The sequence below is a fragment of the Microcaecilia unicolor genome, chromosome 8 (assembly GCF_901765095.1).
Source record: "Microcaecilia unicolor chromosome 8, aMicUni1.1, whole genome shotgun sequence".
NCBI classification, from domain to species: Eukaryota; Metazoa; Chordata; class Amphibia; order Gymnophiona; family Siphonopidae; genus Microcaecilia; species Microcaecilia unicolor.
Window position 1 is genome coordinate 187,987,938 of NC_044038.1, and position 20,928 is coordinate 188,008,865.

Genomic DNA, 20,928 nt, shown 5'->3' on the forward strand with positions numbered 1-20,928 from the left:
TGAAAATGGGAGCAGATCCTAAAAATATCACATAGATCCCACCTCGGACACAGACCTGACGCCATCAACCCTCCCTAGAAGGCTATAGCAGTTCGGTCTGGGCTTTCCAGTATTTCCTAGAGGGTGGTGCGGCTATAGCAGTCTAAGGTATGCCTGCTGCTTTTGGTCAACTAGCTAATGGTAAAATTAATATATTAAAAAGTGCGAGGAAAAGCAAAGTAATAAAGAAATGAAGCAGCTTTCCTTGATCTCCCTCCTCGATGGAAGAGCAAAGTTTCAAACTCAAAAGTGTGCATCAGAAATCATGGCCACAGCTCTCTAAGCACAGCGGAAAAGATTTCTCAGGGAGCGAGGCCTTCCCCACCCCATCCGGAAGTCTCACGCTTCTCTACAATATGGCCGCAAAGTCTGATGGAGCTGCTGTGTCCGTTGAGAATGTCAGCGGCGGCGCCCCGAACCCTCTGCTGCTCTCCCAGCCTGCTCCTGGGTGGCTTGAACGCGGCCAAGTCCGGCAGTACAGTCTCTTGGACTGCTGCTGGGTGCTGGCTGCCCTGCTGGTCTTCTTCTCGGATGGGGCGAGCGACCTGTGGCTGGTTATCCATTATTACCTGCGGCGCCAGTACTGGTACTTTGCACTCACTTTGTTCTTCGTTTTGCTGCCTTCGCTCGTTGTGCAGCTGCTCAGCTTCCGCTGGTTCGTCTATGATTACTCGTATCCGAAAAGCAGGGACAACGCCGTGCGAGCCGGCTTCTTCACCCGCAAGCAGGATGGAGGCGGCTTTCGCGCAGCTTTCAGCACCAAGGGCAGCGAAGAACGGAGCGCTTCAGGCCCGGGATCTGGCAAGGCAGAGTCTAGCACTCGCAGCTGCTGCCGTCTCTGTGTCTGGATTCTTCACTCGCTCATCCACATCTTGCAGCTGGGTCAGGTCTGGAGGTAGGGGTCCTGGACAGGAAGAGAAAGTGGCCTCGACTGCAGCGGTCATACCCGGTCTAGATCCAGGGCAGGCAGTTTCCGAGTTTTGCCTTCATTGCCAGCTTCGTATGTCAAGGAGGCAGAACGGTACTTTGTGTTGGTTGTTTTGATATATTATTTTAGCATTTATATAGTGGTGTGCACCAAGGCATACTTAAGAAATGATATACAAGCAGAATAAATCCCTGTGGGTTACCGAGTCAATGGGAGAGAGCAGGATGATAGCTTACATTGCCTGTTTGAAAATTTCCTTCCATAAATGCTTCTGAAAGTATACTCAGGTTCAATGGTCTACATACTTTTAGCTGCAGAAAGAAGGACATAATTGTGGCCATATTTAGGACTGCAGAGGAAAACAATATGTTTTCTTATGTGCTCATGATATTTTGTGCCCCCTCCCAATGCACACAAATACGAGGTGCAAAGTATGCAAATACTTTTAAGACAAACAAAGGTCAATTCTATAACTGCATGCCTGCACTTGCACATGCCTAGTGCACATAAGTGCAGAGGAAATTAGCGCTTACACATGCAAATACCCTAAGCACTATTCTATGTGCGTGTGCATAAGTGCTATACTGTGCAATTGCAAAGGGACATAAACATGGTTGGAGCATGGGCTTGTCTTACAATAACATATGCACCTTATAAAATGCTGTATATTACACATGTTATGTGCTCCACTTTGCTGCACCCATTTACACCTGCTATTGATCTGGCATAAATGGGTGCACCTTCCTTTAGACATTCTTTGATGCAGGTTTACACTACTATTCTGTAACAAAATCTGGGCACCCAGATACCATTATAAAAAAGGCACTCCCTATGCTGCATTAGGGTGCCCACATCTAGGTGCTCCTTTATAGAACTGGCACCTTAAGAGGTAATTTTTATAAAACAGTTTCTGTGCCTGAAGCTCACAAATATGGCAAGTATAAAATTACACAGGTGTATACACATGTACCACTAAGCATGCCAACAAGAACACAAGGTATTTTAATGTGGTCCATGCTTAGGCCTTCCCGGGGCAGCACTTGAGTGGAGAGTCAATGGAGTTGCAAAGTCTATACCTTCAAGGCAAAGGTGGTGAGGACAATAATGTGTGAGGATAAATACAAAAGATCCCTATATGCAAAGAGGATGGTATCAAAGCAAAACTTAAATGACATCCACAGTTTAAACATGGCATAGAAAAGAAAAACTTGCACAAAAAGGCAGGTACAATTCTGGCTGCCTTGTTGGACAGATTGGATGGACCATACAGGTCTTTATCTGCCATCATTTACCATGTTACTATGTACGCATTTTATAAATACAGACATATCTGTACAGAGTGCATACAGTCGCAAGCAGCTTCTGGCACTGATTAGCTCCCCACTGATAGCAATTTTTCCCAGAACAGTTTAAGTGAGCCATTGCTTGTCATTAATAACAACCAGTGCTTTATTAGGCTACTAATATCCAAACACTTAACTTCAGCAGCCACATTACCTCTGCAGAATCCCAGCTAAGTTTTGCAATATTTTGTCCAAGCAGTTTTTCCTTTGGGCTTTCTTCCTCTCAGGCAAACTCTGGGGCCACTCGGCCTGACCCCACTAGGGTTTGGGCCTTCACTCCCCCTCCCCCTCCTCTTCTTTTCTTTTTCTCAGTTTCATTTGAGCAAATTTGTACCATTCCTTAGTCTTACAATGACTTATCAGAGGTCCAAACAAAATAAAAACACTCACAGCCCTAGCTTTTTACAAACTAGCCATAAGAGCAGGGGTAGCATCCTTCCTTGCAGTGTTTGAACTGGCACTGGCCTACCCACTGCTGCCTTCTACATAAGTATTGCCATACTGGGACAGACCAAATGTCCATCAATCCCAGCATCCTGTTTCCAACAATGGCCAATCCAGGTCACAAATACCTGGCAAGATCCCCAAAAGTACAAAACATTTTATGCTGCTTATCCCAGAAATACTTGTCAAATTTTGATGGCGGTAATCTACCAAAAAACTTTAAATATATATCAACCCAACAAGTGGTAGATTGTGAAACAATACCAGATGGTCTCAACAACGGGAAGTCTCATATATATTCACTGAGGCTACTTTGTTAACACCAATCAGGTGTGCCTTCTTACGTGATAGTTTTATTCATAGACAGCCCCCAACCGTCCAAACTTAATATCATGCAAAAAAAACTTTTTTATATGAATTATTTTTTGTTTTTTCTTTATGATATATTGCACGAATATGCCAGAATTATATGACCATACTGCGTTTCTAGAAATATTTTTCTCACGGAGACAATGTAATGTAACTATTGGTGACTTATCTGTATAAGCTCCCGGGTATGGGACAGGTGCCTGTTTCGCATCAATCGCTTTATCAAGGGAGAGTCCTACGACAGCAAAACAGAACAAAATTAGCCAAATGCTGTATGTACGTTGTCCTCCTACTAATTTAAGGTAGTTCATGGCTTACGGTCTGTCTCCTTCTGCATATGGCTCCTACCCAGGAACCCTAACATGGCGGCAATGTTCTTTTTATATGTCTGGTACCGGAAGTTTCTGACTCTCTGGAATGCTTCCGGATGACAACTAATCAACATTACATGAAACAACCCCATCGGATGTACATATTTAATCCATTGGGTTCAGTGGTATCAAGGTGATAGATCCAAAATGTTTCTCATTGTAATAGTCTTCTATTCCGGCCACCCCTCCTGGGGATGGGAGTGAGGTGGTCTATCACCATGCAGCGTAATGATTCAATTGTATGTTTATTTTTCAGACAATGTTCAACAAGTGGAGCTCCTAAGTTCTGTGCTGTTATTGGTGATCTATGTTCGGTCATCCTGGCATTAAGAGACCTATTGGAGTTTCCGATGTAAACCTTGTTGCAGGGACAGATAATATAATAAATAATATATGTCGTGCGGCAAGTAGTATGATGTCTTAATTGATAGGTTTGTCCATTGTGACTCAAGCTGTCAGTCTCAATAGTGAGTTCACATGTCCTACAACTCGGTTTATTGCATTTAAAATGACCGGCCTGTGCAGCTACAGTATGATGACCGAACATAGATCACGGATAACAGCACAGAACTTAGGAGCTCTACTTGTTCAACATTGTTTGAAAAATAAACATACAATTGAATCGTTACGCTGCATGGTGATAGACCATGTCACTCCCATCCCCAGGGGGGGTGACCGGAATACAAGACTATTACAACGAGAAACATTTTGGATCTATCACCTTGATACCACTGAACCCAATGGATTAAATACATACATCCAATGGGGTTGTTTCATGCAATGTTGATTAGTTGTCATCCGGAAGCATTCCAGAGAGTCAGATACTTCCAGGAGCTTATACAGATAAGTCACCGATAGTTACATTAAGTTGTCTCTGTGAGAAAAATATTTCTAGAAACGCAGTATAGTCATATAACTCTGCCATAAAGAAAAAACAAAAAATAATTCATATAAAAAAGTTTTTTTGCACGATATTAAGTTTGGACAGTTCGGGGCTGTCTATGATTAAAACTATCACGTAAGACGGCATACCTGATTGGTGTTAACAAAGTAGCCTCAGTGAATATATATGAGACTTCCCCACTACAACCGTTGTTGAGACCATCTGGTATTGTTTCACAATCTACCAATTGTTGGGTTGATATATATCCCAGAAATAAGCAGTGGAGTTTCCCCAAGTCCATTTTAATAATGGTCTGTGGACTTTTCCTTTAGGAAGCCATCCAAACCTTTTTTTAAACCCCGCTAAGCTAACCACCATTACCACATTCTCTGGCAACGAATTCCAGAGTTGAATTACACGTTGAGTAAAGAAAAATGTTCTACGCTTCATGCCTACCCTTTCCACTCCACTCATAGACCTCTATCATATCTCCCCTCAGCTGTCTTTTCTCCAAGCTGAAGACCCCTGGCCACTTTAGCCTTTCCTCATAAGTAGCATTAGAGTTAGATTCAGTCCTTAATTGTTGTACTTTTAGAGTCCTTTGGTTTGTTTCTGACTCAGTGCAATGAAAGAACGGCAATGATGTAAAATATGTTCCTTCATTTCGGGCCATGATTTCTGAGAAATCCCTACAGTATTACCAAGGGCTTCTTTTATTTTAATAGAGAGAGTTTCCTTAAAAAGATGATAAAATACAGGCAAAGTATTAGGTGAATCGAATCTCTCCTCAGTTTCATCTCTATGTAATTCCTGTAATTTTAATATGTATTTTTCAATAGGTTCTACGGAGTCCCATCTTTGGGAAGTAAGGACAGAGAAATCCTTTCTAGTGGGGAAATGATTCTGAATAACAGCCCAAAGTGCAGATTGGATTTGATCAAAACTATTGCCATCATAATCAGATGATGTGACCATGGTAACATAACCAGCGGAAGTAAAGAAGTCCACCACATTGGCTTGAGGGATACGGCCAAGTAAAGCTTTAATATCCCCAACAGCCAATTTGTTGCCCATAGTCAGTTTTTCAAAACATCTTATCCACTTACCCACCACCATTAGTAAGATCTGGAAGCTGCTGACTAATGCTAGTTAATTCTACATTTGAATATGGGACATATTCTGTATGGGGTTTGAGGCCGGACTGTTTATCAAATAAGGGAAACAGTGCATCTGTTAGTCGAGATGGAGGAAACTTTCTTGCATATTTTAACCAAACTTTAAGACCTTCCTGCAGGTAAGTTTTAACATTAGAGCCCCATTGGGGATCTGGCTGGGAGTATATCAGATTATGGGCTAACATGAGCCCTTCTGCAGTTAAGGAACCTGTGTGTGGCCATATAGAAGAGTGTGGATATAAAGATTCTAACCATTTCGCTAGGTCATTAGACCAAGGTAATACAAAATACCAAGAATCTTCTTGTTGTGCTACATACTCATTAGCAGAAATGGGTTGTGTTTCCATATAACCTGTAAGAGTTTGGAATTCCTGAGAAGAAAATAGAGACATTTCTGGGATCTCACCTTTCCGTGCAGTAGAAGTCGATCTCAATTTCCAAGGAGAAGGAATAGGGCCAGTGTGTGAGCGTAAACGGTTAGGTAAACTTGGGGTGTCATATTTCAATATAATCTGGTCAGTTTTCTTAGGAAGAGCGGTAGCGCCGATCAAAAGCTCAGGGTCTGTTGTGGCAAGAACGTAAACGTCCTCAAGGAGTGATGACTTAGTGGTTTCAGAGGCGGGAGCAGTGTTAGGTCATGGGTTGAGTTCAAAATAAGGAAGCATTTGATGAAGAGGTGGTGTATCTGATGTAGACTCCCACTGCATGTTTATTATGGACTGTCTCCTCGCGAATCCTAGCATAGTGGTAGCATTATCTAAACTCTGGGCGATATTATCCATCTGCCTTGTTATTGCCTGTTGGTGTGCCCAAATACTCGCAAAAGAGGAAGTATTGGAGTCACTGTCAAGTTCGGGAAGAGAGGATAAAATATCTGTTGCAAGGTTACGGGCATGATCAATATCTACCTGTGAAGGAGTACACAGATTTGTGGAAGTGGAATTAGAGTTGTGGTTTATTTTAACCTGCTTAGCAGCAGTATTACTAGGGTGTTGGGGGATGACAACAGTTGAGGTGGCACTATCTGCAGCGCAATCATCTGGACTGGAGTTAAGTTTTGTAACTATAAAATCAGAAAGGGAAATCGGGCCTTCAATATGGCCTTCAAAACATGCAGAAGCACGTCCTGTAACTTCCGAATCGCTCCTATTTACAGATTTATCAGGAGAATCATGGAGAGAAGAAAAAGACAAAGGATCACAGTCAGATAGGGGAGGATAAATAGGTTTATATCCAACTGCAGTACAAGGTAAAACCGACTTGAGATCTGTAGATTTATCTTCAATTTGGGAATAATAAGGTGAGGAGGGAGCTGTAGCCTTGGTTTCCATTGCAGGTGGTGGGGGAGGAAATTTCTCATTTTGAGGTAAGGAGTTAATTTCATTCTCATGTTGGGAAACAAAAACCTACTGGTTTAAAGCTTGAAGGTGTTTCAGGCAGGAGGTACCCTTTTTAGTTTTTTCAAAATAATTCATAAGTGAGTGCAAAAGCTGTCTATCAAGGAATCCCTTATCTGGCCAAAAAAAATCAGTTTGTCTTTTGTTCCAATCATGCCATTGGATACAAATGTTTTCTAATTCCTTTCGCTGAGTAGGTAAATAGCTTACTACAATTTCAACAGGTGTGGCCATAATGTAAACAACAACCTAACAGACTTTCTAAACGATATAGTCAAATAATAAAAGGTATACTTACAAATGGATGTCTGTAGGTACTTATAGAGTCAATCACAACTTCCGTAAGTCTGATATTCAGGGAGTCTGCAGATGAACCTAAATATTGTATTACCAAGAATCCTGCACTTAGTTCTTGGCAAGGCACAGTAAAAAGATCAATCCTTCGAAACAAAAATCTTTCACACCTACATTTTTTTTTAAAATTCCAATAGTGGATAAATATCAGTTTCAGAAATCTGACAGCTGATTCCAAAAAAAGTATTTGAGCACTGAACAGTTTCTGCAATCCTGTCACTGAAACAGAAACTGGAAAAAGAAAATTTTAGGATCCCGAGATTGGCAGTATAATCTGAGCTGCAAGATATATATATATATCTTGCAGCTCAGAATTTACCCACATTTAAAGATATAACCCTATTTCAGATCTATTTAAATTTGCCGAAAACACACTTCAAAATTCAGTTACAGAGGAATTAGTAAAGCATAATAAACTCTGACTCCACTTACATTAAACAAACCATCCAACCTGCTATCATATGTTTATAGTGGAGTCGGTGGTTATATGGTCCCCTCTGGTAACCACTTAGTCTCAGAGGAGGCTATAATATGTGGGAATTCTTTCTCTGACCCTTCTACTTACCATAAGAAATATACCATTTGGATAAGTGGGGTAATAGGGTTTCTGCCTTACACCCACCACAAGATATAGTGGACCAGCCACCCCCAAAATATGGGGTGGCAGAGAAGACAGAAGCTATGTTTCTTTCAAGGAGAAAGTCTTTATTCCTTACCAGTCCAGATAATAACAAAGCAATCAGGCAATAACAAATAGCAATTTGTTATGAGAGAGAGAGAGAGAGACCACTTCTGTAAAGATTTACTTACTGTTGATCATTTCAGACTCTGTCTAAACACAATACAACAGTGACTTATATACCTTTCTGAACAATGGATTGGGCATCAATTCCCTCCCAAACCATACAGCCTTGCAACTTCAGCTAATTTCTGTCTTACTGCATTGTTTACATAGAATGGAACACACTATCTAAATGTTACGGAACACAGCATCTTATAACAAGTCCACGGTTTCTTTTACAGGAGATTGTAGCCATCATTTTGTTACAGGCTTTTCTCCAAGACTCAGGTCTTATCATTGTTTTGTCTAGTAGCCTTAACACATCTTCACTTTCAAACTGTGTATACATTCTTAGTGTCCTTGTGATGTAGAGTCAGTGGCACCAGCTCTGTCAGGGAAGGGAAGAGCGCACTTTGCTGTAGATCAGCATGACCTCAAATTCACAGCTTTCAGCAGAAAGTACAGAAAGATGCAGCTCTCAGGCATTTTGAGCCTTTAGCTATGCAGTTCATGGGTCATAACTGACCTGTCAGTGGTCAGAAAAGTGCAAATCAATTTACATCCCATCCCCTTTATCATTTTTGTCACCCTTCTCTGCACCATTTCTAATTCCACTATATCTTTTTTGAGATGAATTGAACACAATATTCGAGGTGCGGTCGCACCATGAAGCGATACAAAGGCATTATAACGTCCTCGTTTTTGTTTTCCATTTCTTTCCTAATAATACCTAACGTTCTATTTGCTTTCTTAGCTGCCACAGCACACTGAGCATAAGGTTTCAACGTATCATCAACGACGACACCTAGATCCCTTTCTTGGCGGTGACTCCTAATGAGGAACATTGCATGATTTAGCTATAATTCGGGTTCCTCTTTCCCACATGCATCACTTTGCACTTGCTCACATTAAATGTCATCTGCCATTTAGATGCCCAGTCTCGTAAGGTCCTCTTGTAATTTTTCACAATCCTCTTGCGATTTAACAACTTTGAATAACTTTGTGTCATCATCAAATTTAATTACCTAACTAGTTACTCCCATCTCTAGGTCATTTATAAATATGTTAAAAAGCAGCAGTCCCAGCACAGACCCCTGGGGAACCCCACTAACTACCCTTCTCCATTGAGAATACTGACCATTTAACCCTACTCTCTGTTTTCTGTCTTTTAACCAGTTTTTAATCCACAATAGAACACTACCTTCTATCCCATGACTCTCCAATTTCCTCTGGAGTGTTTCATGAGGTACTTTGTCAAACGCTGTTTGAAAATCCAGATATACAATATCGATCAGCTCGCCTTTATCCACATGTTTGTTCACCCATTCAATGAAATGTAATAGATTGGTGAGGCAAGATTTTCCTTCACTAAATCCATGTTGGCTTTTGGGCTCATTTTCAAAAGAGAAGGATGTCCACCTTTCAACATAAATCGGAAGATGGACGTCCTTCTCCCAGGGACGTCCAAATCAGTATAATCGAAGCTTGATTTAGGACATCTTCAACTGCACTCCGTTGCAAGGACAGCCAAAGTTCAATGGGGCTTGTCGGAGGCGTAGCAAAGGTGGGACTTGGGTGTGCCTAACACTGGACGTCTTTGACCCATATTTAAAAAAAACATGGACGTCCCTGATGAGCATTTGGACGTTTTCACCTGGACCTGTTTTTCTTACGACTAAGGCACAAAAAGGTGCCCGAAATGACCAGATGACCACCAGAGGGAATCGGGGATGACCTCCCCTTACTCCCCCAGTAGTCACTAACCCCCTCCCACCCTCAAAAACCATCTTTAAAAATCTTTTGTGCCAACCTTTTTGCCAGCCTCAGATGTCATACTCAGGTCCATGACAGCAGTATGCAGGTCCCTGGAACAGTTTTACTGGGTGCAGTGCACTTCAAAAAGGCGGACCCAGCCCCATCCCCCCCCCCCCCACCTATTACATTTGTGGAGGAAACAGCGAGCCCTCCACAACCCACCCGAAACCCACTGTACCCACATCTAGGTGCCCCCTTCACCCATAAGGGCTATGGTAGTGGTGTACAGTTGGGGGTAGTGGGTTTTGGGGGGGCTCAGTTCCTGGGATCAATTTCTGAAGTCCACTGCAGTGCCCCCTAGGGTGCCCGGTTGGTGTCCTGGCATGTCAGGGGGACCAGTGCACTACAAATGATGGCTTCTCCCATGACCAAATGGTGTGCATGTGGTCATTTTTGACATGGATGTCTTTGGTTTCGAAAATCGCCAAAAATCAGAAACGTCCATGTCTAGGGACGTCCAAATCTAGGGCCGGCGAAATTTAAGGATTTGGACGTCCCTGACAGGATTTTCGAAATGAAGGATGGACGTCCATCTTGTATTGAAAATACGGGTTTCCCCGCCCCTGAATTTGGACATTTTGCAAGGACGTCCAAATCAAAACTTGGAGGTCTCTTTCGAAAATGCCCCTCCACGTCTCATTAATCCATGCTTTTGAATATGCTCTGTAATTTTGTTCTTTATAATAATCTCTACCATTTTGCCCGGCAGCAACGTCAGGCTTACTGGTCTATAATTTCCCAGATCTCCTCTGGAACCTTTTTTTAAAAATCGGCATTACATTGGCCACCCTCCAATCTGCTGGTGCAACGCTCAATTTTAATGATAAATTACATATTACTAACAATAGTTCCGCCAGTTCATTTTTCAATTCTATCAGTACTCTGGGATGGATACCATCTGGTCCAGGAGATTTGCTACTCTTCAATTTGTCAAATTGCCCCATTACATCCTCTAGGTTTATAGAGATTTCATTCAGTTTTTCCAACTCGTCAGCTTTGAATTCCATTTCTGGCACCGGTATCTCTTCTGAACAACTTGACAGAAGAATCAAATGCACAATTAAAAATGTCAACTATAATAACACAAAAAGGGGTGTGGGATTACAAATGTGAATAAGCAATAATCCACACAGTTTCACAGTATGGAACTCTAATAGAAGAAGCTTATAATGAAAAAGGGAAGGAAAAACTTCAAAGTATCTCAAATCCTAAAAAAAGATTTATAGATTTACAGAGCTATATCGATCTGAGTAGATCTCTACTTCATCATCGGCAAAAACCTTCCCACAGATTATAAGACTTCATTTGAAATTCAAGAAAGATTACAGTCTGTGCATAATATCAGTGCTCGAGAGAAAATGAAAACAACTTATCTGATGGCTCAAGCAAAGCACAGGAAAAAATATCTGTTGGATATTTCCAACTGCAAACTTGCTCCCCCCCCCCCCCCCCCCCCCCATCTGTTTCTGCATACAGTTCAAACTTTTTATTGAATTACAAGTGCATTCACTCTGCAGCTCCTCAGTACCTCTCCACTCTTATCTCTTCCTACACTCCTCCCCGGGAACTTCATTCATTGGGTAAATCTGTCTTATCTGTACCCTCCTCCTCCACTGCCAACTCCAGACTCCTTTCCTTTTATCTTGCTACATTATATGCCTGGAATAGACTTCCTCTGTACATCAAACTCCAACTCTGGCCGTGTTCAAATCTAGGCTAAAACCCCTCCTTTTTGATGCTGCTTTAAACTCCTAACCCCTATTCACTTGTACAGTACCCATGTCTGTTTTATCATTTCCACCTTAGTTATTCAATTATCCCTTATTTGTACTGTTTGTCTGCTTTGATTAGATTGTAAGTTCTTTCAAGAAGGGACTATCTCTTCATGTTCAAGTGTATAGCATTGCATATGTCTAGTAGCACTATAGAAATGATAAATAGTAGTAGGTTGGTTTCCCTTTGTGTACTTGGCCTATTCTTGAGGTTTCTCCCTTTCTTAGATAACCTCATGGTTATTTTCTTCACTATCTGAGCTCTTGGTAACCTCATCTTAGTTTTAGGTGTGGATCCCTCCTGATCCCTGCCTTCCAGGACCTTCGCTTTGGGGTTTAATTCCCTGGAGTCTGTTCCTAAATTATCTTTTCACTCTACACCATCCAGGCTTAGTGTCTTCTTGGGGACCTACCCCTTTAGAGTTATCTTGTTCCTGCAGGCTTCTCTTTGTTTTAACTGCCTCCTGATTTGTTCTAGCTGCTAAGTTAGGGCTCTATTCTCCCTCTTCAGGCTCTTTACCTCTGCCTCATCGTTTGAGCTACTATCTGGGATGAACCCACAAAGGAAATCTATTGTAGCTGCATTTAATTTTTGAAAGGGCTACTATAATAAAATGAGGAAAATGGTTAAAAAGAAACTAAAAGGATCAGCTGCAAAGGTTAGGACACTAAATCAAAACTACCGTCTTGGAAGCCCAGTCCAGATGCATTCCATGTATTTGCAAAGGTGGAAAGAAGAGAAAATGTCAGCCTGCATGGGTAAAAGGTGACGTAAAAGAGACCATTACAGCCAAAAACTTGTCCTTCAAAGAATGGAAAAAGGACCCAAATGAAGAAAATAGCATGAAATTGCTGATCCGCTGCTAGTAATATGTACCTGTCGTCAGAATTATCCATAGTACCTGAAGACTGGAGAGTGGCCAATGTGTCACTGATTTTTAAAAAGGGTTCCAGGGGTGATCCAGGAAATTATAGACCGGTAAGCCTGACGTCGATGCCAGGCAAAATAGTGGAAACTATTATAAAGAATAAAATTACAGAACACATAGACAAACATGGTTTAATGGGACAGAGTCAGAATGGGTTCAGCCAAGGGAAGTCTTGCCTCACCAATTTGTTTCATTTCGTTGAAGATGTGAATAAACATGTGGATAAAGGTGAGCCGGTTGATGTAGTGTATCTAGATTTTCAGAAAGCTTTTGATAAAGCTCCTCATGAGAAACTCCTGAAAAAAATAAGGACTAATGGGATAAGAGACAAGGATCTGGTGTGGATTAGGAATTGGTTATTGGACAGAAAACAGAGAGTAGGGTTAAATGATCATTTCTCTCCATGGAGGAGGGTGAATAGTGGAGTGCCGCAGGGATCTGTACTGGGACTGCTGCTATTTAACATATTTGTAAATGATATGGAAATCGGAATGACGAGTGAGGTGATTAAATTTGCAGATGATACAAAACTATTCAAGGTTGTTAAAAACGTGCAGACTGTGAAATATTGCAGGAAGACCTTAAGAAATTGGAAGTCTGGGCATCCAAATGGCAGATGAAATTGTATGTGGACAAATGCAAGGTGATGCACATTGGAAAGAACAATCCGAATCTTAAGTTACCTGATGCTTAGGTCCACCTTGGGGGTCAGCACTGAAGAAAAAGATCTGGGTGTCTTCGTAGATAATACGCTGAAATCTTCTGCTCAGTATGTGGCGGTGGCCAAAAAAGCAACCAGGATGCTAGGAATTATTAGGAAAGGGATGGTGAATAAGACTGAAAATACTATAATGTCTTTGTATTGTCCCATGGTACATAAGTACATAAGTAGTGCCATACTGGGAAAGACCAAAGGTCCATCTAGCCCAGCATCCTGTCACCGACAGTGGCCAATCCAGGTCAAGGGCACCTGGCACGCTCCCCAAACGTAAAAACATTCCAGACAAGTTGTACCTAAAAATGAGGAATTTTTCCAGTCCATTTAATAGCGGTCTATGGACTTGTCCTTTAGGAATCTATCTAACCCCTTTTTAAACTCCGTCAAGCTAACCGCCCGTACCACGTTCTCCGGCAATGAATTCCAGAGTCTAATTACACGTTGGGTGAAGAAAAATTTTCTCCGATTCGTTTTAAATTTACCACACTGTAGCTTCAACTCATGCCCTCTAGTCCTAGTATTTTTGGATAGCGTGAACAGTCGCTTCACATCCACCCGATCCATTCCACTCATTATTTTATACACTTCTATCATATCTCCCCTCAGCCGTCTCTTCTCCAAGCTGAAAAGCCCTAGCCTTCTCAGCCTCTCTTCATAGGAAAGTCGTCCCATCCCCACTATCATTTTCGTCGCCCTTCGCTGTACCTTTTCCAATTCTACTATATCTTTTTTGAGATACGGAGACCAGTACTGAACACAATACTCCAGGTGCGGTCGCACCATGGAGCGATACAACGGCATTATAACATCCGCACACCTGGACTCCATACCCTTCTTAATAACACCCAACATTCTATTCGCTTTCCTAGCCGCAGCAGCACACTGAGCAGAAGGTTTCAGCGTATCATCGACGACGACACCCAGATCCCTTTCTTGATCCGTAACTCCTAACGCGGAACCTTGCAAGACGTAGCTATAATTCGGGTTCCTCTTACCCACATGCATCACTTTGCACTTGTCAACATTGAACTTCATCTGCCACTTGCACGCCCATTCTCCCAGTCTCGCAAGGTCCTCCTGTAATCGTTCACATTCCTCCTGCGACTTGACGACCCTGAATAATTTTGTGTCATCGGCGAATTTAATTACCTCACTAGTTATTCCCATCTCTAGGTCATTTATAAATACATTAAAAAGCAACGGACCCAGCACAGACCCCTGCGGGACCCCACTAACTACCCTCCTCCACTGAGAATACTGGCCACGCAATCCTACTCTCTGCTTCCTATCTTTCAACCAGTTCTTAATCCATAATAATACCCTACCTCCGATTCCATGACTCTGCAATTTCTTCAGGAGTCTTTCGTGCGGCACTTTGTCAAACGCCTTCTGAAAATCCAGATATACAATATCAACCGGCTCCCCATTGTCCACATGTTTGCTTACCCCCTCAAAAAAATGCATTAGATTGGTGAGGCAAGACTTCCCTTCACTAAATCCGTGCTGACTTTGTCTCATCAGTCCATGTTTTTGTATATGCTCTGCAATTTTATTCTTAATAATAGCCTCCACCATCTTGCCCGGCACCGACGTCAGACTCACCGGTCTATAATTTCCCGGATCTCCTCTGGAACCCTTCTTAAAAATCGGAGTAACATTGGCTACCCTCCAGTCTTCCGGTATTACACTCGATTTTAGGGACAGATTGCATATTTCTAACAGTAGCTCCGCAAGTTCATTTTTTAGTTCTATTAATACTCTGGGATGAATACCATCAGGTCCCGGTGATTTACTACTCTTCAGCTTGCTGAACTGACCCATTACATCCTCCAAGGTTACAGAGAATTTGTTTAGTTTCTCCGATTCCCCCGCTTCAAATATTCTTTCCGGCACCGGTGTCCCCCCCAAATCCTCCTCGGTGAAGACCGAAGCAAAGAATTCGTTTAATTTCTCCGCTACGGCTTTGTCCTCCTTGATCGCCCCTTTAACACCATTTTCGTCCAGCGGCCCAACCGACTCTTTGGCCGGTTTCCTGCTTTTAATGTATCTAAAAAAGTTTTTACTATGTATTTTTGCACCTGGAGTACTGCATTCAGTTCTGGTTGACGTATCTCAAAAAAGATATAGCGGAATTAGAAAAGGTTCAAAGAAGAGCGACTAAAATGATAAAGGGGATGCAACTCCTCTTATATGAGGAAAGGCTAAAGAGGTTAGGGCTCTTCAGCTTGGAAAAGAAACGAATGAGGGGAGATATGATTGATGTCTACAAAATCCTGAGTGGTGTAGAACAAGTAGAAGTAAATTAATTTTTTACTTGTTCCAAAAGTACAGAGACTAGGGGACACTCGAGGAAGTTACATGGAAATACTTTTAAAACAAATAGGAGGAAATATTTGGGTTTCTGCCAGGTACTTGTGACCTGGCTTGGCCACTGTTTGGAAAACAGGGTACTGGGCTAGATGGACCGTTGGTCTGACCCAGTATGGCTACTCTTAAGTTCTTATGTTCTCTGGTCTCTACATCCATTTCCTTCCAGACATGACCAGATTAAAAAATGTTTAAAAAAGGACTCCACAAGTGTGGATCCTACTGCCAGTCCAATCAATCTTCTTTACTCTTTTCCCCAAATGTTTCTGATTAATCAGGCTACTGCTCCTATGTCTTCTGAAGTAACTTGGCTATACTTCTTCTACACAATGTCTCAGTTCCACTATAGCCACTCCTGGCACCATCAGCACCTCCGGGTGGACTGTTGCAAAACAAGTAAACAGAAGAAAACACCAAGTGCTCATATGCACTGACTACTCCCCCCACTTGTGCCCAGGTACCCTTACCTGTAGCTTAGGTGAGTATGCACTGTACTGGAGAGTTGAGCTTCCAGGCAGTTTCAGCTCAGGACAGGAAGGTCTCCATTCCGGCTCCACCTTGCCCTTTGGTGTGGTCTGGAGTCTCACGGATGTTGCCTCCCCCCCCCCCCCCCCACTTACCCTCTGGTCAGTGACTGGCTTGCAACTGGTGTTTTTGGCAGTCATATTGGTCTCTTAGGCCAGGCTGCTCCCCAAAACTCGAGGTAAATAGAGTTCCTTCATTGGCTAGCTGAAATTTTCTATAGATAAGTTCTCCTGAGTATGCCAATTAATGGAGAAACATGGACCATGTTGGGAACGTAAGGATTGACACTAGTGGATTGTAAGACATCATAATAAAGGAATTACAGAGTTACAGAGAATGAGTCACAATGGGGAGTCATAATGGAATGAGGGAATTTTGGCAATGAAAAGCGTTACACTGTATTAATCTTGGACCAGGAGCAACATATCACCATACCAAGAACAGCACAAAAACCAAAGATAAGTGGAATTGTTCATAATATATAAGCCCTACAATAAATGCAAATTTCAGCTTGTGAATAATGAGAGAAAATCACAGCAGTTTTGGGAGGTAGGGACAGACAATGGTGCTATGATGGTGGATGGTGACATTATAAAAGATAAGACTTTGGTCTGTGTAATGCAACAAAAACTGAGCCCTCATCATTATATTAAGCTATGTATTTAAAGTTTTCATAGATGTTTATTTTGAGAAAAAGATTATAGAGGTTTCTGTATTTAGTCAGAAATATAAAAAAGAAACCCAATAAGGTAGTAACCCAGTATAAAACGTAGAGTTAAAATTTAATGCTAAGAAGTGCAGATTGATGCACTTGGGGTGATAGTGTCAGAGGATCTCAAGGTGATGAAACAATGCGACAAGGTAGTGGCTATGGCCAGAAGGATGCTAGGCTGCATAGAGAGGGGTAGAACCAGCAGAAGAAAGGAGGTGTTGATGTCCCTGTACAAGTCATTGGTGAGGCCCCCCTTGGAGTACTGTGTTCACTTTTGGAGGCCGTATCTTGCTAAGGATGTAAAAAGCCTTGAGGCAGTTCAGAGAAAGCAACCAAAATGGTATGGGGTTTGCATCACAAGTTGTATGAGGAGAGACTTGAGGACGTGAACATATATACTCTGGAGGAAAGGAGAGACGGGGTGATTTGATACAGATGTTCAAATATTTTAAAGCTATTAATTTACAAACAAACCTCCAGAGATGGGAAAGTGATAGAACTAGAGGAAATGAACTGAAGTTGTTTGGGGGGGGGGGGGGGGGGGGCTGACTCAGGGATGATATCAGGAAGTACTTTTACATGGAGAGGGTGATAGATACCTGGAATGCCCTCCTACAGGAAGTGATGGAGATGAAAACGGTAACGGAATTAAAAAATGCATGAGATAAACACAAACAAATCCTGTATAGAAGGCATGGAACCAAACAAGTTTAGCGGTGATTAGATGGCAACACCAGTAATTAGGAAGTGAAGCAAGTGTTGGGCAGACTTCTACGGTTTGTGCCCTGATCGTGGCTAGACAGATTCAGCTTCTATAACTGGAGAACAAGGCTAGTGCCAGGCAGACTTCTATGGTCTGTGCCCAGAAACTGGCAAGGACAAATCAAGATCAAGTGTACGTATCATACCTTATACTATGAGTTTATCTTGTTGGGCATTCTGGATGGACCGTACATGTTTTTATCTGCCATCATCTACTATGTTACTATTGGGCTCATTTTCAAAACAGAAAAAATGTCTAAAAAGTGTCATAACGCAGCATTTGGACATTTTTCTCACAAAAACATCCAAATCAGTATTTTCAAAACCTATTTTTAGACATTTTTCTATGAAGTCCATCAGAAGTGCTTTCAAATCTCAAGGGGGCGTGATCTATGCACTTGGCGTTCCTAAGACTTAGATGTTTTTCAGCCATAATAGAACAAAACAAAACCGTCCAGGACTAAAACTAAGACATTTTGAGCTAGACCCGTTTTTATAACAAGTAAGTCACAAAAAGGTGCCCTAAATAACCAGATGACCACCGGAGGGAATCAGGGATGACTGATACACTTGTGGAGGAAATTATGAGCCCTCCAAAATTTAACAGAAACCCACTGTACCCCTTCACCTGTAAGGGCTATGGTAGTGTACAGTTGGGGGTAGTGGGCTTTGGGTGGGTTTGGGGGGGCTCAGCAGACAAGGTAAGGGAGCAATAGTGAGATGTGTACCTGGAAGCATTTTATAAAGTCCATTGCAGTGCCCCCTAGGGTGCCCTATTGCTTTCCTGGGATGTCAGGGGGGACCAGTCTACTAAAAATGCTGGCTCCTTCTATATCCCATTGGCTTGATTTTGTGCGTTTTGCACTTGAGCGTTTGTTTTTTTTTTAATGAACTAAAAAAAACAAAACGTCCAAATCACAAAACCTTGTTTAAAACAGTATTTAAAAAAATATACGTTTTTCTTTTTTGAAAAAGACCTTTTGAAAATGACCCTCCCTATTTAGATTTTGGACGTTTTTTTGCAAAACGTCCAAAGTCAAACTTAGACGTCATATTGAAAATGCCCCTCTATATAACTTTGGGGCTCATTTTCAAAAGAGAAAAATGTTCAAAAAGTGGCATAAATCTGCATTTGGACATTTTTCTCACAAAAACGTCCAAATTGGTATTTTTGAAACCAATTTCTTTTAGTGTGTTCAAGTCACAAAGGGGGCATGTTATGGGTGAGATCTCGGCATTCTTAACACTTGGACATTTTTCTGCCATTATGGAACAAAACAAAAACATCCAGGGCTATTAGTTGGATGTTTTGGTATAGACCTGTTTTATTAACAAATAAGACACAAAAAGTGCTCTAAATGACCAGATGACCACTGGAGGGAATCAGAGATGACCTCCCCTTACTCTGCCAGTAGTCACTAACCCCCTCCCATACCCCCAAAATGTGATTAAAAACATTACTTGCCAGCCTCAGATGTTATACTCAGGTCCATTAGAGCAGCATGCAGAGCCCTGGAGTAGTCTAGTGGTGGATGCAGTGTACTGCAGACAGGTGGACCCATGCCCATACCTCCCCCTACCTGTTACATTTGTAGTGGAAACTGTGAGCCCTCCAAAACTCACCAAAAACCCACTGTACTGACATTTAGGTGCCCCCTTTACCCATAAGGGCTATTGTAGTGGTGAACAATTGAGGGTAGTGGGTTTTGCAGGGCTCAGAAGACAAGGGAGATACATTCCTGGGAGCATTTATTTGAAGTCCACTGCAGTGCCCCCTAGGGTACCTCAGTGCTCTCCTAGGATGTCTGTGTGGCCAGGCTACTAAGAATGCTGGCTCTTCCTATATCCCAGTGGCTTGATGTTGTGCATTTTTCACTTGGACTTTTTTTTTTTCAAAAATAGGTTAAAAAGATAAATGCACAGAGCACAAAAACATCTAGCAAATAGCCATTTTTGAAAAAAAAAAAAAGAATTTTTTCTGTTTTGAAATTGGCTATATTCCACACTTGAATTTTGGATGTTTTGAGCAAAACGTCCAAAGTTAGACTTAAACGTCATATCAAAAATGATACACTTTGTGCAAGAGCACGTGTGTGTTACTGGGGATAGTTCAGGAAACATATGTTGCTTCTATTAAATGTAAACAAAAATCATGTACATCAAGACATTTTTCATTTATAAATGTTTAAACATAACAAACTAAAGGGGATGTGGCAAATAATAGACCAGTTGCGTCCATCCCCTATTTTACCAAAATAATGGAGGCATTGGTAACTAAGCAATTGGAGTCTTACTTGGATCAGTTTGATCTACTGCATGGTTCACAATCAGGCTTTTGTACAAACCACAGTACAGAAACTTTGCTAGCTGTACTATTGGATTATGTTAGAAATCTTTTAAGTAGGAAACAAGGTGCCCTTTTAACGCAATTGGATCTATGACCATGCAGTTTTGCTAGAAATCTTAGGTAAGTTTGGTATAACAGGAAATGTTTTGGCTTGGTTTCGGGGCATTTTGACCACTTGACACTATTATGTTAAATTCCAGGATAATTTGTCAGAAAGATGGTCACTACCTTCAGATGTACCTCAGGGTTCACCTTTGTCACCGATCTTGTTTAATGTCCTAATGTTGTCACTAGATAGACTCCTGGAGAAAGAAGGCTATAAGAACTATATATATGCAGACATTATTATTATATTCCCTATTTCTATTGATTTACGTGAATAGTTCAGTTTCCTGCTGATTTTCACTTATTTCCAATTGGATGTCTTTCCACTATTTAAAATTAAATAAAGAAAAAAACCTAATTTTTATTAATAGAGACAAAATCAGCTCAGGAAGTGAAATCTAAACTGGTTACTGATGGTAAACGTTTTAGACTAGATCAATCTATAAAGATAGTAGGTATTATTTTGGAAAACAGATTGACTTTGGAACCTTAGATAAATTCTCCTGTTAAGAGCTCCTCCTATATCATGAGAAGATTAAGGGTTATTCGTAAATTTCTATCGATTGACCAGTTTAGACTTATAGTCCAATCATTGATTCTTAGTAGGTTAGATTATTATAAGATTGTTTACTTAGGATTGCCAAAATACCTACTGAGAAAATTACAGATAATCCAGAATGTGGCAATTTGCCTGATCTATTCTCTTAGAAAATCAGACAAAATAACAGTTTATTAAACTCCATTGGCTCCGAGTTGAGGCTAGAAAACCTTTTAAATTAGGATGTTTTCTAT

General features: G+C 41.4%; 1 protein-coding gene across 1 annotated transcript in view; it reads left to right on the forward strand.

The window, feature by feature from the left end:
- Positions 1–395: 395 nt before the first annotated feature.
- Positions 396–20,928, forward strand: part of XKR7 (XK related 7) — a 103,741-nt gene continuing 83,208 nt past the window's right edge. The window contains exon 1 of the mRNA XM_030213333.1: positions 396–934. Coding sequence (XP_030069193.1) covers positions 396–934 — 539 coding nt within the window. The remainder of the gene's footprint in view (positions 935–20,928) is intronic.